The 13966-nt window shown below is 36.4% G+C and overlaps 1 protein-coding gene across 1 annotated transcript in view; it reads right to left on the reverse strand.

Moving 5' to 3' along the window:
* Positions 1 to 13966, reverse strand: part of CACNA2D3 (calcium voltage-gated channel auxiliary subunit alpha2delta 3) — a 471854-nt gene that overhangs the window by 361917 nt on the left and 95971 nt on the right. The window contains exon 3 of the mRNA XM_075159074.1: positions 12164 to 12280. Coding sequence (XP_075015175.1) covers positions 12164 to 12280 — 117 coding nt within the window. The remainder of the gene's footprint in view (positions 1 to 12163; positions 12281 to 13966) is intronic.

A 13966-nucleotide genomic window follows, 5' to 3' on the forward strand; every position in this document is an offset into this window, starting at 1 on the left:
CCTGGACATTTTCATGAAACCCCACATTCAGAGTCTGTCTTCAGAAGTGATTTGAAATCTGTTACCCTGTTATTTTTAAGCACATTTTAATCAATCAGTAAAATTGATCAACAGCAAGGCTATGTTTTTAGTAGGGTTCTTTCCACCCCTCTTATCACCCCTCAAGCTGGTTGATCTCTAGTGTCGAAGACTGAAGTACCATCAGAATTGGAGCACTACAAGAGTCAGGCTTCAGCGGGTTTATGTAGTTCCTGGGATGTTGCCCTTCTGCCTAGCAAAAGCCTCAAGTCTAACGATTGATACATGCTGTGTGCGAGCCAGTTTGCTTATTCCCTCAAAAAGTGAAAGTTCCAAATCTTGTTTCTTTTTTTCTGAAACTCTAGAGATTCAGGTTGCTAATTTGAAACATTTTTGATCAGACATCTACAGCTTAAGCTAAAGAGCCCAGCTTTCTGCAGCTAACATACATGCGAAATCGATTATCTACAAATGGGTTGGAGGAGGAGGTGCTCACCTGCAACAGTATGGAATGCAACAACAAAAAACATTTAGCACAGTAACACATACAACATCAGACCTGAAGCATCTCATTTACACACAAGTGCTTAGACAATTTCCCTAAACAGCTCAGTCACCACAAAGCTTAAAAAACATCCAAACAAATGGGAAGATGGTTCAATGTGGTTTTAAAGCCATCACTGCCACCTCCACGAGAAAAAATAAAGAAAAAAAAAGGCAAAAAAAAAAAAAGCAGAGTCCATCATATGATCCAACCCATTCCTGTCTCCCATCTCCTTCCTGTGTTTTGCTGTTACAAGTATTTTTCATCTGACGCAGTGAACAAAATCTTAATTAATCTAAGGGAAAGAAAGCCTCTCTTAGGTTTCTGTTTGGGGTTTCTGGCCTGGATAATTCTTCAGTCTTACAATTCTCAGACTTTACCCTGCAGCCACACAAACATTTCCCACAGCACAATGGAGGGAAAGGAAAGGCAATGGAGAAAGGAGAGAGGAGCAAGCACCTGTGCAAGCTGATGGGGAGATTTCTTTTTGAAGAGCCAGTGCCAACTTGCAAGCACATCGAAGTACAGGCTAACAAACAAAACTTGAGCCTTTTTCTTGGTATTCATCAAAATTAAGATTAATTTTAAACATTTGAAGTTCTAGTTACAGCTACATCAAGTCTCATGTTTTATTACAGTTGCATTTCACACTTAAAAAACAGTTCAAAACAAGAACGTTAACTAAATGCTTCAGTCAACTCACTCTCAAAATAACCTCTGCTTTTCCAGGGGAAAAAAGCAGCATCTCACCTCACTTGCAATCTGCTTTTGTCTCCCGAGAGTGTTTAACATAGCACTAGGCCAGTCGTGATAATCCTGTACTCCTGATTTGCTCAAGCAGGAATTGTGACCACCTGAAATTCAATGCTGTTGCAAGAGCTTCTTTACCCCACCCTCACTGGAAGCTGCCTAGAAAGATCAGGGAGCCTGTGCACGTAAGCAGCACTGCTACAGCCCATTTGGTTTTCCAGTCTTAAAGAAACTGTTCAGCTGGGGGAAGGAGCATGATGGGATTATTGTATAAATCTATAAAGGATAAATCTATTCATATAAGGAGATAAAAGTAACTATAGTGTTCAGGGAAAATGAGATGAGGCAGAATAACTTTTGAACCAGTAAGTGTTAAAAATCCAAAAGGTGAAAGAGCAAGTAATTGTGCTGACCAGTGCTGCGTACATTTGGAATACATAATCATCTGTTAGAGATGATATAACAAACGAACTAAGCTGAAAGTATTTTAGATTAAGCAGGCATCTCCCTATCTAATGACACGAAGTCAAACAAACTCAAGAAAGGTGGAAGTGAAGAGGATAAATGGGGTATTTGCCCTCTGTGTAGGAGGCTCTTCTCCCACAACAGTGCTCCAGTGGCAGTTCAGGCTAAGCTAACATTCCTGACCTAACACAATACCTGCTGGAAGCTCTATCACAAATAAAGAGCAGAGTGAAGAGTTAAAGCTCTTAAAAAATATTAATGAATTCTCTTTACAGCTCTTTTCATTGAAATGCTTCTGAGTGCTTTAAGAGCTACTATGGAGGAAGATTTGCAGCAGTTTTAGGTGGACGCAAGACTTAAACTGCAAACAACCGCCAAACTGTTTTTCCACCAGTTTATTTCTAGCTCACCACAGTCACCTTTTGTGCAAATAGTTTGAAATCCAGCGCTTGGGACCTGTTGGAACTCCTGACCCAACTATGGGGTGAGGCAGAACAATTGGCTAGAGAGGCCTGTGCAGGAGGCAAGCAACAAACTGCAAGTGTCTGTAGAAAGTAGTAGCCACCCAGGGCACCCCACAACAAGGCAAGAAGCACACTTCAAAAAATTTGCAGAGTCAGGCCTATACCATTTTGTTCATTTCTCAAAATGAAGAATCACACAGAGACTATAGTCTCTCTCTTACTCAAAATACTGATAAATGACCATTCATCATATCCCTCCAGGAAAGCTATTAACAGGCTCCTCCTTACTACCGCTCCTAGCGTTCCCTCCTGCAACAGAGGAGTTCGGCATCTTTCACGCAATGAGAAACAGCGGCAGCAGCTTGAAACCCGCTCTGTACGAATGCAGGTTATGCCAAATTGAGCATTCTCTTTAAGAAGAGGCCTTTTTTCATTATCTAAGCATTAAACTGAATGTATGCAAGGTTTCAGAAAACAGGCTAATGTTACGTGGACAGCAAGCAAGCTATAGTGCATCTTCTCAAAAGAATATTTAAAGCAGTCAATTAATAATAAGTACCAGTAAACACCCTAAAAGTGAGCTGACTCTGAACTTTTTTCATTAATTTTTCAGTGACATAAAAGTACCATTATTTATAAAATTTGAGAATCATTTTTATCATTCCAAAAATAGATTTAATAATATGTAATTTACAATATGAAATCAGAATTATAATTGAAAAATCAAACAGGTGACAGTTGTGCAAGCCAAATTAAATTTTAATTATAATACATTACTATTTGAAGTGACTAGTTTAAATCACACATTGAACAGCAAATTGGACAATAACTATTTTTGCTAAAATAATTAAAGTTAATGTAAAATATTAAGATATGCTAATACCCTAAAACAGTGATAAGAAAGAAGCATGCATGAGGCTAATTTATCCTATTTCATTCTTCCAAAACGACTTTACTGTTTTCTTCCTGCTGTGTGGAAAGCTATTTCATGTGGTTGATGGCAAAGACTGAATGTTATGTACTTTTGCAATGAAGTCTAATACAAGAATTATTCTGTGAAGGGGCTGGTTTGATTTTTCTCTCTGCCTGTATTTTCAGATAAGTGTTCTATATTTGAATGTGCTATCTTTAAATACTTTTCACTTCTTTTCTGGGCATTGAAGATGAAACCGTCATAATCATCTCCAGCAGCAAATGCTTTTAGGTTTTCTTTACAAGTCTTTATTTTTCCCCTTTTTTTTCTTAAGAGTATTTTTTCTTTTTTCTAAATTTGAACTTCCAAAAGAAATTCACTAAATTTCCTAACACTGGCTAGAATGTGTGGACCTTTTTTTTTAAAAAAAAACATACCAGAGTTTTAAAGACAGAATTCAAAGCATAGTTCAAGTTGCTTATTTTTTGTAGATACTAATTTCAAGCTGTACCCAAGACACTGAAATCTCCAAATTTGCAGAGCCTTAAAAGCGTGCATTTAGGAAGCAGTAGTTCCTAGGTACCGCACGTACCAGGTTATGTATGAAACTCCCTGGAAATCTTGACATACCCCTGAATCTCCTAAACACGATCAATATGAACTACTGCTCCTTCCTCAAAAAATGTACCTAGCAAGTTCATTTTCTGTATTAAAGTTTTCTTTAATACATATTAGTACTCAGAGACCAAAAACAGAAAATTCATTCTAAGCAGAGGAAAGAAAAGGTTGATTTACAAAATTCTTGTGATCAAATTAAAGTCTTTGCAATGTAGGCATTCCTGAACTGTTAAAAAATAGATGATTAAGCAGCACATGAAGAATCTCCCTGAAGTTTTTGCTGTTTTTCTTGTCATTCTGGGGAAGTTAAACACTGAGAAACTCAATGCATGAGAAAAAGCAACTGAGTTTTTCAGGTTTTGCCTCCCCCCTCCTATTTAAAGGATAGCTTTCTGTAGAACTCAGCTAACCTAGCTATTAGGACATAAAAGAGTTAGATAAAGATTTTATCAACGCACATGGGCTCTCTGCTATGGTTCAAAGAGGTCTACAGACAAACCCCTTAACGTCCGTTAAACCTATAAATTCCACTACACAGGTAGTACAGGTATTGTACAGTACACAGGTAGTACAGCGATTGTAGCTTTTCCCTTCATTTCTTTTGTTCACCAGCAAGGTGCCTGAGGACAGTCTGAGCACTCATATTGCAGCTATGTGATGGGAATGAAGGATAAGGATAAGAGAAGCCTACCTACGCCCCAATAAACTTTTTTTTTTTCCCCTTTCAGAATTCATAGCAGTATCTGTTTACAAATATATACATTTCTTGGGAAACTCAAAGAAGTGAAAAGCAAAGAAGCAATATGTGATCTAGCTGACCTGCACTAGAACAGGTTTGGCTAATGCTTCATTTGTCAAAGATCCTAACTTCTACACATTTGGCAAAAGCAACCCTTAAGTCCAATGGCAATAAACAAGAAAAATATTTGCTGTGCCTTTAAATATTCTTCAAACTATGACTATCAACGTTATGTATTACGGTACTGAATACTCCACTGACTGTCAGGGGATTACTAACCATCTTTTCATTTTCCAGTGTAGTCTAATTTGGCAAAAAGTAAATAAAGCTCTTAATACTTTCAGAACAGAAATTCATCACTTACATATGAAGGAGACTAGTAGAACTGTGAGCAAAATTCAAATGATACCAAAAGTAACTAGCAACAATTACAGTTAAAATACTAAATGTGAATACAAAAATATTGCTGAAAACCTTTAATTTGTTGGCAGTAATTAATACAACTGTAGCCATCTCTCCTTTATTCATTATGTCTTTATTCTCTCATTTAAAACTATTTATATGGTTCACCATAATTTCCTTCCACCCACAACCATTTATAATTTTTTCCTCCAGTGATTTTATGAACTTAATGGTATTTTTTTCATTTCCATTTGCTGACAAAAAACAACCTGTCTTACTATTAAAAAAAAAAAAAACACAAAACAAAACCAGGGGTCAGAATAGCATCCATTGAGCAGCACAATTTTAAAGAGTGCATGTTGATATTCGTTTTCCTTCCTTCTAATTCTGCAGATGCAAATTAGCTCAATGAGGGAACAATGTGGATAGTGAAAACGTGTTTATTATACATTTAGAAATTGTGAGCCTAGCAAAGTAATAAGTTTTGACATTGTAGACCTTTCTATCTTCTATTATATTATATGAATATGAACTGTGAATGATTATTTGCTTCTCTTCTCAAGAATACCATTCCCAATCTAGCCTTGATCAAAGTGATAGAAAATCAGAATAAAAATACAGTGTAATAAAATACCCAGTGGGCATTGAAGACAGTGTACATTTAAAACAGTCTCAAAAAAAATCAGTTCAAAATTCACCTGGAATGTTCCTCACTGGTGCCTCAATTTTTCTTTAGGCACTGTGGGAAGCCACTATTTTTCAACTTCCATGTTAACAAAGTACAATCTAAATACGAAACCCCACCATGCAAAAATGTTCTGTCCTCAGTAAATGCTCTTCATTGTCATAATGACACAGCAGTGACAATCTCAACTTCCCTGATTTAATCGGTTTTACAAAAATTCTCCACTATGAAGGAATGTAAACTGGAGATTACGTTCCAACAATTCTTAATTCACATACTATATGAAGAAATAAAAGGTAGAAAATTATGCAGATGGCTGTTATTTTAAAATCCCATTTAAAACCATAGTGGAAGGAATATCAAACAGATTATTTTATACGTTATGATGTCTGCACCAGAGACACCTAGCTGTAAGAAAACATAATACAAAATGGACCTAGGACACTGGCAATATCTTGTACTATGTTACATTTTGATATATTTGATCTTTGATATAAAAGTAAGATAATAATACTGCTGGGAAGTGTACAAAAGATCCAAAGCTTTGCAGATCCTATGAATAATATGGTTACCCTTGATCAGGTAATAACCTACTTAGATAACCCTGCAGATTAGTACTTCCAGTTAAATGCTCCTTCAATGTAATATGTGTTAAATGTACTTCCAGTACAACACATTCATTCAAGCCACATTTCTTTTAAATTTAACAGAGTAAAAATGTTATTTTATCTCATTCAACATATATACTCCCCCTATACTCAGAACTATATCTCCTTTGGTCACAGACACGCACACACAAAACCAAAAAACAGCTCAATGGTAGTAAGAACACAGATCCAAGACTACTGAACAGAAAGGTGCATTTCTTGTTTTTTTCATTGTTTTGTTTTTAATCCTTCATCAGGTTCCCATTTTCCATATAACATTTTATCACAATATTTTTTTGTCTCTATCCCTCATCCATTAAATAAACCTCCCATAATTTATTCAGGTCCCTTCTATACCGCCCCTCATGCCCTTTCACTGCACTATGTTCTCCAGTCCTTTCTTATGACTGCATTTTCTCTGCCTTTCCTCAGTGAGGATACAGACTCTTCCCTGTAACCGTTCCCTGATTCTGATGGCACTTGTAGAGATTTAACTACTGGCAAAAGTGACAATAGGTTCAAATGTAAATAGGGGGGAAAGAAAGCAGTCAATAACCTCAGCTGAAGAACATGACAAAAATTATCCACTCTAAAAAGAAAAGAAGTCCCCAAAATATTATATAAAAACTTCCTTATCAGTGAGAACACATGAAATAATGACACCTTTCTAAAACTTGAGTTTTACTTAGTTTGTTTGCTGTGATTACACTTTTGTATGAGTTCAGTGACACCAACTGGAAGCAGCAATCTTAAAAGTGAATGACTGAAATAACTCCTGGAATGGAAAGGTATTCAACAGTGGGTAAGAAATCAGTCTACTTAAGTGCCTACTTTCAAAATCCAGTTCTAAATGCCACCCTCAACCAATCAGAAAACAAAAACTACTTTCTGTACCAATGTGTCTGATCAAATGGGGAAGAACTTACCGTTCAGTTACACACCAGAAATTAGGTAAATGCCAAATACATCCAAGAAAACAGTAAAGTACTTGTTTGTAAATAAAAGCTACATTCATTGACTACAATATTCAGTATGAATTCTTTACTGAGCTTTCATAAATAAGTCTATTCAGAGCACTGTAAAATATTCCTATGGGGAAAGAAACTTCCTCTGTTTAGGACCTTTCACTCGCTCAATATGCACATGTGTAAAGATATGTACCTGTGCTGGTTTTGGCGGGATAGAGTTAATTTTCTTCACAGTAGCTAGCACGGGGCTGTGTTTTGGATTTGTGCTGGAAACAGCGTTGATAACACAGGGATGTTTTCGTCACTGCTGAGCAGTGCTGACACAGAGTCAAGGCCTTTTCTGCTCCTCACCCCACCCCACCAGCAAGCAGACTGGGGGGGCACAAGAAGCTGGGAGGGGACACAGCTGGGACAGCTGACCCCAACTGACCAAGGGATATCCCATATCATATGACATCATGCTCAGCATATAAAGCTGGGGGAAGAAGAAGGAAGGGGGGCACGTTTGGAGTGATGGCATTTTGTCTTCCCAAGTAACCGTTACGTGTGATGGAGCCCTGCTTTCCTGGAGATGGCTGAACACCTGCCTGCCGATGGGAAGTGGTGAATGAATTCTTTGTTTTCTTTGCTTGTGTGCGCGGCTTTTGCTTTCCCTATTAAACTGTCTTTAACTCAACTCACAAATTTTCTCACTTTCACCCTTCCAATTCTCTCCCCCATCCCACCACGGGGGAGTGAGCGAGTGGCTGTGTGGGGCTGAGTTGCTGGCTGGGGTTAAACCACAACAGTACCCATACGCATATACATCCACACGCTAAAATGTGCAAACACAAACATGTATATGAATAAGGACAAACATTTCAAACACATACATTACACTTTTTTAACTGTGCATAAACAGTATCATCCTATAGTATCTGAAAGCCATTTGAAGACTGGTGTAGAAATCATGGGTGAAATAAAATCCCTTCCTCTTCATTGCAAATGTTTGTTAAATGTAAATGCTGATATTCTACTCCTTGGAAGAACGTTTGTCTGCATGTGGAACTTCATGATAAAAAGCTTTAAAATCCCAGGTTTCTCTAGATAAACCCCACCGGCTTACTGATGCATGAATGCACTGAAATTGAATTACTGTACAACAGCAATTACTTTTCACAGTACAGTTATTATGAGAATCAGCTTCACAATGAACGCCAGGTAGCTACAGTAGGAAAAGTTAATAAAAAGAAATATCTTTTATTTGCATTTTCCGCTGCAGCAATGGTAGTTGCCTTAAAGAAAAATAATCCTTAACACTTGATTTGCCATCTTATAAGTACATCAACAATAATTTTTACAGGATTCTCTTTACTTTCAAAGAAACGCTAATGAAAATAGAAATTTAACTGCATAGCTAAAGTTTTAATAATAGCTTTTTGAATATTCCCTAATAACTTATTTATCTTTCATTTTGCTTTCTTTTTCACTTCCCTCTATCTTCCTTTGATTTTTTTTTTCCTATTACACCATTAACTAGGAAAAGTAAAAGCACCAAATGAATAGTTTTAATTCCACCTCTTTTTCACTATCAAGTTTGTTGCAGTAGACATTTGTTACTGAGCATTATGTCTTCGTGTTCTAGTCTCTTCAGTTTCAAATGAGTGGAGTCACTAAAGTATCACAAAACCTCCTAAAAAAAATTAAAAAAAAAATCACAGCTAACTTTAAATTAAGACTGATCAAGCACATTTCCTATGAGTGAAATCACTAAAAGTCCAGGAAAAGCAACCAAAGCAATACCACAAGTGACAGTGGACTACACAAGGCTCTCAAAGGGATTATTTGGGTTTGGCCCACTGCTGAACAACGCAGGAAACATTTCCACTTATCCCACCTTACGGGCAGTAAGATTTTTCCCAGCTTGGATGTCATGTCTTAAAAATAAATGTATACATCTACATTTGTCACAGCTAGAAAGCAAGCATCAGCGACACTGAATCAAAACCACTCTTCAGTGGTTTTAACTTAAATCATGTCACAAATATTTAAAAATAAAATTTGAAGTTGGCTCTCTGAAATTCAATCAAGTAGGGCAGTATTAGGAAGGAAATGGTTAACAGGAATATCCCAAACTGACATAAATCTAAGATAAATAGTGAAGACTGGGGTGGGGGGGGGGAGTTGCTTGCAAGAGTTTCCATCAGTAAGTAGATGACAAAAGGTTATATAATTGGTTTAGCACTTTCAGTTTTCCATTTATTTTATGTATCTGACAGCACAAAAATAGGACATTCTGTGATAGGATAATTGCATACTGAAGGGTAATTCAAACAGGGGATGAATATGATAAAAATCACACCGAACCAACTAATCACTATGAAAAGCGATGAGACAGAATGATAAAAATTCAACCAGAATATAAAGGGGGAGGAGGGAGGAGAGAGATCAAATGTGATTAGTAGCTTTGAACAAGTTAATGTATTTGAAAGCATAAAGCAAAACAAAAAAACTGAAGGCCTTTCCAAGCCATACTATTTCTATATTTCCAGGTCTTTCTTCTTAGCCTGTTCTACAAATTAAACATTTTATATACTGTGGCTTTCTGAATAGTCATCACAGCTTGCTACATCTGCTAGAACCTGGAAAAGTATGTTGATTTAAATGTTTTATTTAAAAAATATTTTAAATTAAACCATGGATTTTGATGTCTACTTGAAGATAATTCAGTGAGCAGTGTAGGGTAACAATTTGGGGCAATATTGGAACATGTTTTCTGAGCACTTGGATTTGAACCCTTGCAATGGTCGCTCCATTATTTCTAGGGCTGAGAGATATTTTATAAGGTACTCTTCATTTAGTACTTACCCCAATATTACCGCCAGCATATCTAAAATATTACTCCGAATTCTGGGTTTCAGTGCTCTTCGTACAAGCTTCCATCAAAAGCTTATGTCAAAATTTTAGAGGCAAGGTGATGCAGTATTACTTTGTCTCAGCATGGAGCAGAGGTCTTAGGTCCATATGAGCTTTGTAACTCCTATCTCACCTCTCCACTTATGAGGGGAAATGTAGCTATGATGTACCAAAGATGGAACTCGTGCAAAACCTGCACTATACTAAAGGATTTTGTGCTTATGAGGACATAAAAAACTAAGCACTACCTACTACCAGAACATAAAAGGTCACTCACTACACCTCTAGCAACCAAGATGGACCACTTTATGTAATTATGCAAAAAAAGAATAACTTTATTGGAAGGTACACTAAACATATCATTTTTTAAAAGAAGTGACCCTATCCAAACCAAGCTTCTAGCTTCCTTTCCAAAGATGGAAACCTTCCAAAGAAGCCTCTGGATTTCAGCCAGTTTTTCCAGCACTAAAATGCTTTCACACAATACTATATGCATAGTTTAACTTCACAGAATTTGGGCTTATTTTCACTCAGAGCATTGGTGGCCTATATTGGTCCTATATTTTTTTCCTCCTTAGGCAAAAACACCATCTGTATGAAGAGGCCAAACTAGCTCTAAACACTCACAAATGTTAGAAAACATTCAACTACAGAGCTCTAATTGAGAGACAAACTGTTCTTCCCCAAGAGCACTCCACACCGATGGAATAGATCTACACTTTCCTTGTGTATAGCTTGCTGGTCACCTCTCGCTCTAAACCAGTGCTGCTCCAAGAATGTTTTTTTCACATTGTTATGATCTCAGAGCAGCAGTTTTCTCTGCTAAGGAAGAAGGAAAACAATCCCCCCCGAGTCAATATTCTGCAGGCTTCTGGAAGCTGTTGCACACATCTTAAAGTGCAGTTTTTCTCTGAAAAACAGACTGTAAAAATAGCATTGCGGGGTTCCATGTTTATTGTCTTTCTCTGCTTCCCCGCCAAGTGTGCTCAGTTTACAAGCTGAAATATGTTTTACTTTGCTGCCAGCCCAGAAAATTCAATCTTTAAAACATAGCCAAATTCTTTCCTCCCTTTTGCACCATAACAAAAAATAAAAGGCTGAAGGTGAAATTGTATCTACAGTTACACAAATGGAATCCCTGTTCTTGGGTGATGCTTTAAGCTCCACAGTTGACACACAAAGACCTTCAGCTCAATTGAGCAGACAAATCTGGCTGAAAGAGTGGCTGGTGGTAAATGGCATCACCATAATGTCCTGTTAGTCTGTTGATATAGGGGATGTAAGAGGAACTACTGTTACAGACAGTCACCTAAATTTCTAGCAAAGAATAATGCAAAATGAAAACTACAAAAGGAAGACCTGTTATTCTTTAGGACATGCATGTTACATTGAACTCCTATTTGATATAGTAAAACACAGAAGTCAGAACTTTTTCTTTTTTTATGGTAAATCTAATCTAATAGGATGCCAAAGCTACTACAGAAGAAGGATCAAAATGGAGATTAAAAAAATCCACAAACCCCAAAACCTACAGATGCACAGAAAGCTCAATGTAGCTACTTAATGATCATTAATAAGTTGCCTTTAGAGTGATGTAGTACTTACCACAATTAGAGGAATTTTTTATTTAGTCCCCTGTGAGGCATCTGCATCTTCTAGATTTAAACTAAAGGACCATTATTTAACTCAGAAGATTCCCTGCAATACTATTTTTATAATAGTGAGCACTGAAATTAAGTTGCTTTGATTTGATATTTTGAAATCTATCATTTTAATGCACAACCATACATAGTTATATTTTACTGAACACAAGCGATACCTTACAAACTCATAAGGGAAACTGGTAGTCCAAACCTAGTTACACTCTCTTGCATTTATCTATTGATGGTATAAATAATTTATATCTATTCTCCTGAACACTGATCTTAAAATACTTCTGAATGCTTTAGCATTTCCACTTCAGCACCTTCAATAGCATAGCCTTCAGAGCAGAGCCTAAATTATATACTTAGTTTTACATCATAGAATGAAATAGCAGATTGATCTGCTGCTTACCCGTACAGCTTCAGACTTCTTATGAAACATTTCTTCCATATTCTTTGCTAACTTTTTCACAAGCTGAAGGCCATCAATTTCTTCTATTGCAACATCCTTCTCATATTCTTTGTATTTCTGGAAGAAAAAAAAAAAAAAAAGGAAAAATAATTAAGGAAAAGTTATTCACAGTGAACCAGCTGATATTTTGACAACTAATTATTAGTTTCATATTACATTTTGATGACATTCTTCATTTATTTGATGTTTATTTGTGTGACAGAAGTCTGCTTTGTGCCAAGATGCTGTCACAGGGATGGAACAACTGGGTTAGAACCAGAACTCTGTTAAGAAAATATAACACAAATATTTACCTTGTGCACTGTAGGAAAACAATAATTCCCCTTCACAATGTTTAAATTACCTCTCCCTGCAACTGAACAACAGCCAAAAAAAGTAGTAAAAAATCCTCATATCGCATCCAAAAATCATTTCAAACCAGTGATATGCTTGGCAATCCTCTGTGCCTTAGCAACCTAGAATCCTCCTCCTCCTCCTCAGCTGAACTTGTAGACGTCTACTTCACTTACATTACTTGCATTATCAATTCTTATACTACAAGCTTATCTAGATATTCTTAACTTTCCATCCAAAGAAAACCCTAAATAAACCACATAAACATGAGTCTTTATCCAAATGCAAGCCTAAAAGTATCCTTTATACAATATGGATGAGCATTATTTTATGGTCTCTTTTCACAGGGTGAATAACTCTCAGACTGGCTAAGCACTAAAAATACATTCAAAATAATTTTTATCCTCTGTTTTCTGCATATCAACATTTTTTCTTTATCAGTGTTTACAATGAAGCTAGTAAAAAGATATTATACAAAAGGCATAATATTCTTTGAAGTCAATGTTCAAACCATTTAGTACTGAGAACATTCCTCTTTCCTATGTCATTCCATCATAGCCTGTACTCTAAGAAGTGATGGCTTTCAGTCTAGTTACTTGCTTATCTCTATTTAAAACATGTATGAGTTGCGAGGAACTAATCATCACCCATTACCGAACCCTTTACTCGTTCACATAATTGTACCTCCATGTTACTGTGAGGAAGATGAAAAGCATACCTGGCTTCTGCCAGCTTTAGCCCTATGTGCAAAAAATATCTTCCAAACCTCTAAAGCAGACTCTTAGTGCAACCCACAGCACAATATTTGAGTCAATAAAGTGAGCTGGTATTATTAAAAAGATTTATCAATAAAACTTGCCTATAGAATTACAATTATCTCCAAACCTTATTAACTCCAGAGAGAGAAGAAAGAATAACAACATCAAAAACAGTGGCTCAAAGCACCTGCATGAACATTAAAATGATCAAAAAGGTGAATAAATCAGGACCAGTCATGTCCTGGTTAGTGATGGAAGGACGGACTCTATTGTAAGCGAATGCCTGCACATATTGTACCCATTTCTTCTGACAAAACTAATTTTCAAGGCAAAGTGACACTTCGGACTTGCTTTAAATCTTTACACTTCTCTGTAATAACTTGTGTGAATGTTTTGATAGGCAAATAATATTTGATAAAACATCATTTGCAGACAATTTCATAAGTTAAAATATACAAAATTGCCAGTAAATATGTAGGCCACTAAATTTTTTATATACCATAATTTCCCCATTTCAGTAATAATTTCATTTTTTTCCACACTATTTCCAGTTACGAGGCTGTATTCTAGCTGAGATTTTAATATTAATCCAAGTAATCTATGAAACTCAAGCAGACCACCTGCATTTTGCTCCCTGGAGGCAGGAGGGGAG

This window comes from Calonectris borealis, chromosome 10, assembly GCF_964195595.1.
Source record: "Calonectris borealis chromosome 10, bCalBor7.hap1.2, whole genome shotgun sequence".
Lineage (NCBI taxonomy): Eukaryota > Metazoa > Chordata > Aves > Procellariiformes > Procellariidae > Calonectris > Calonectris borealis.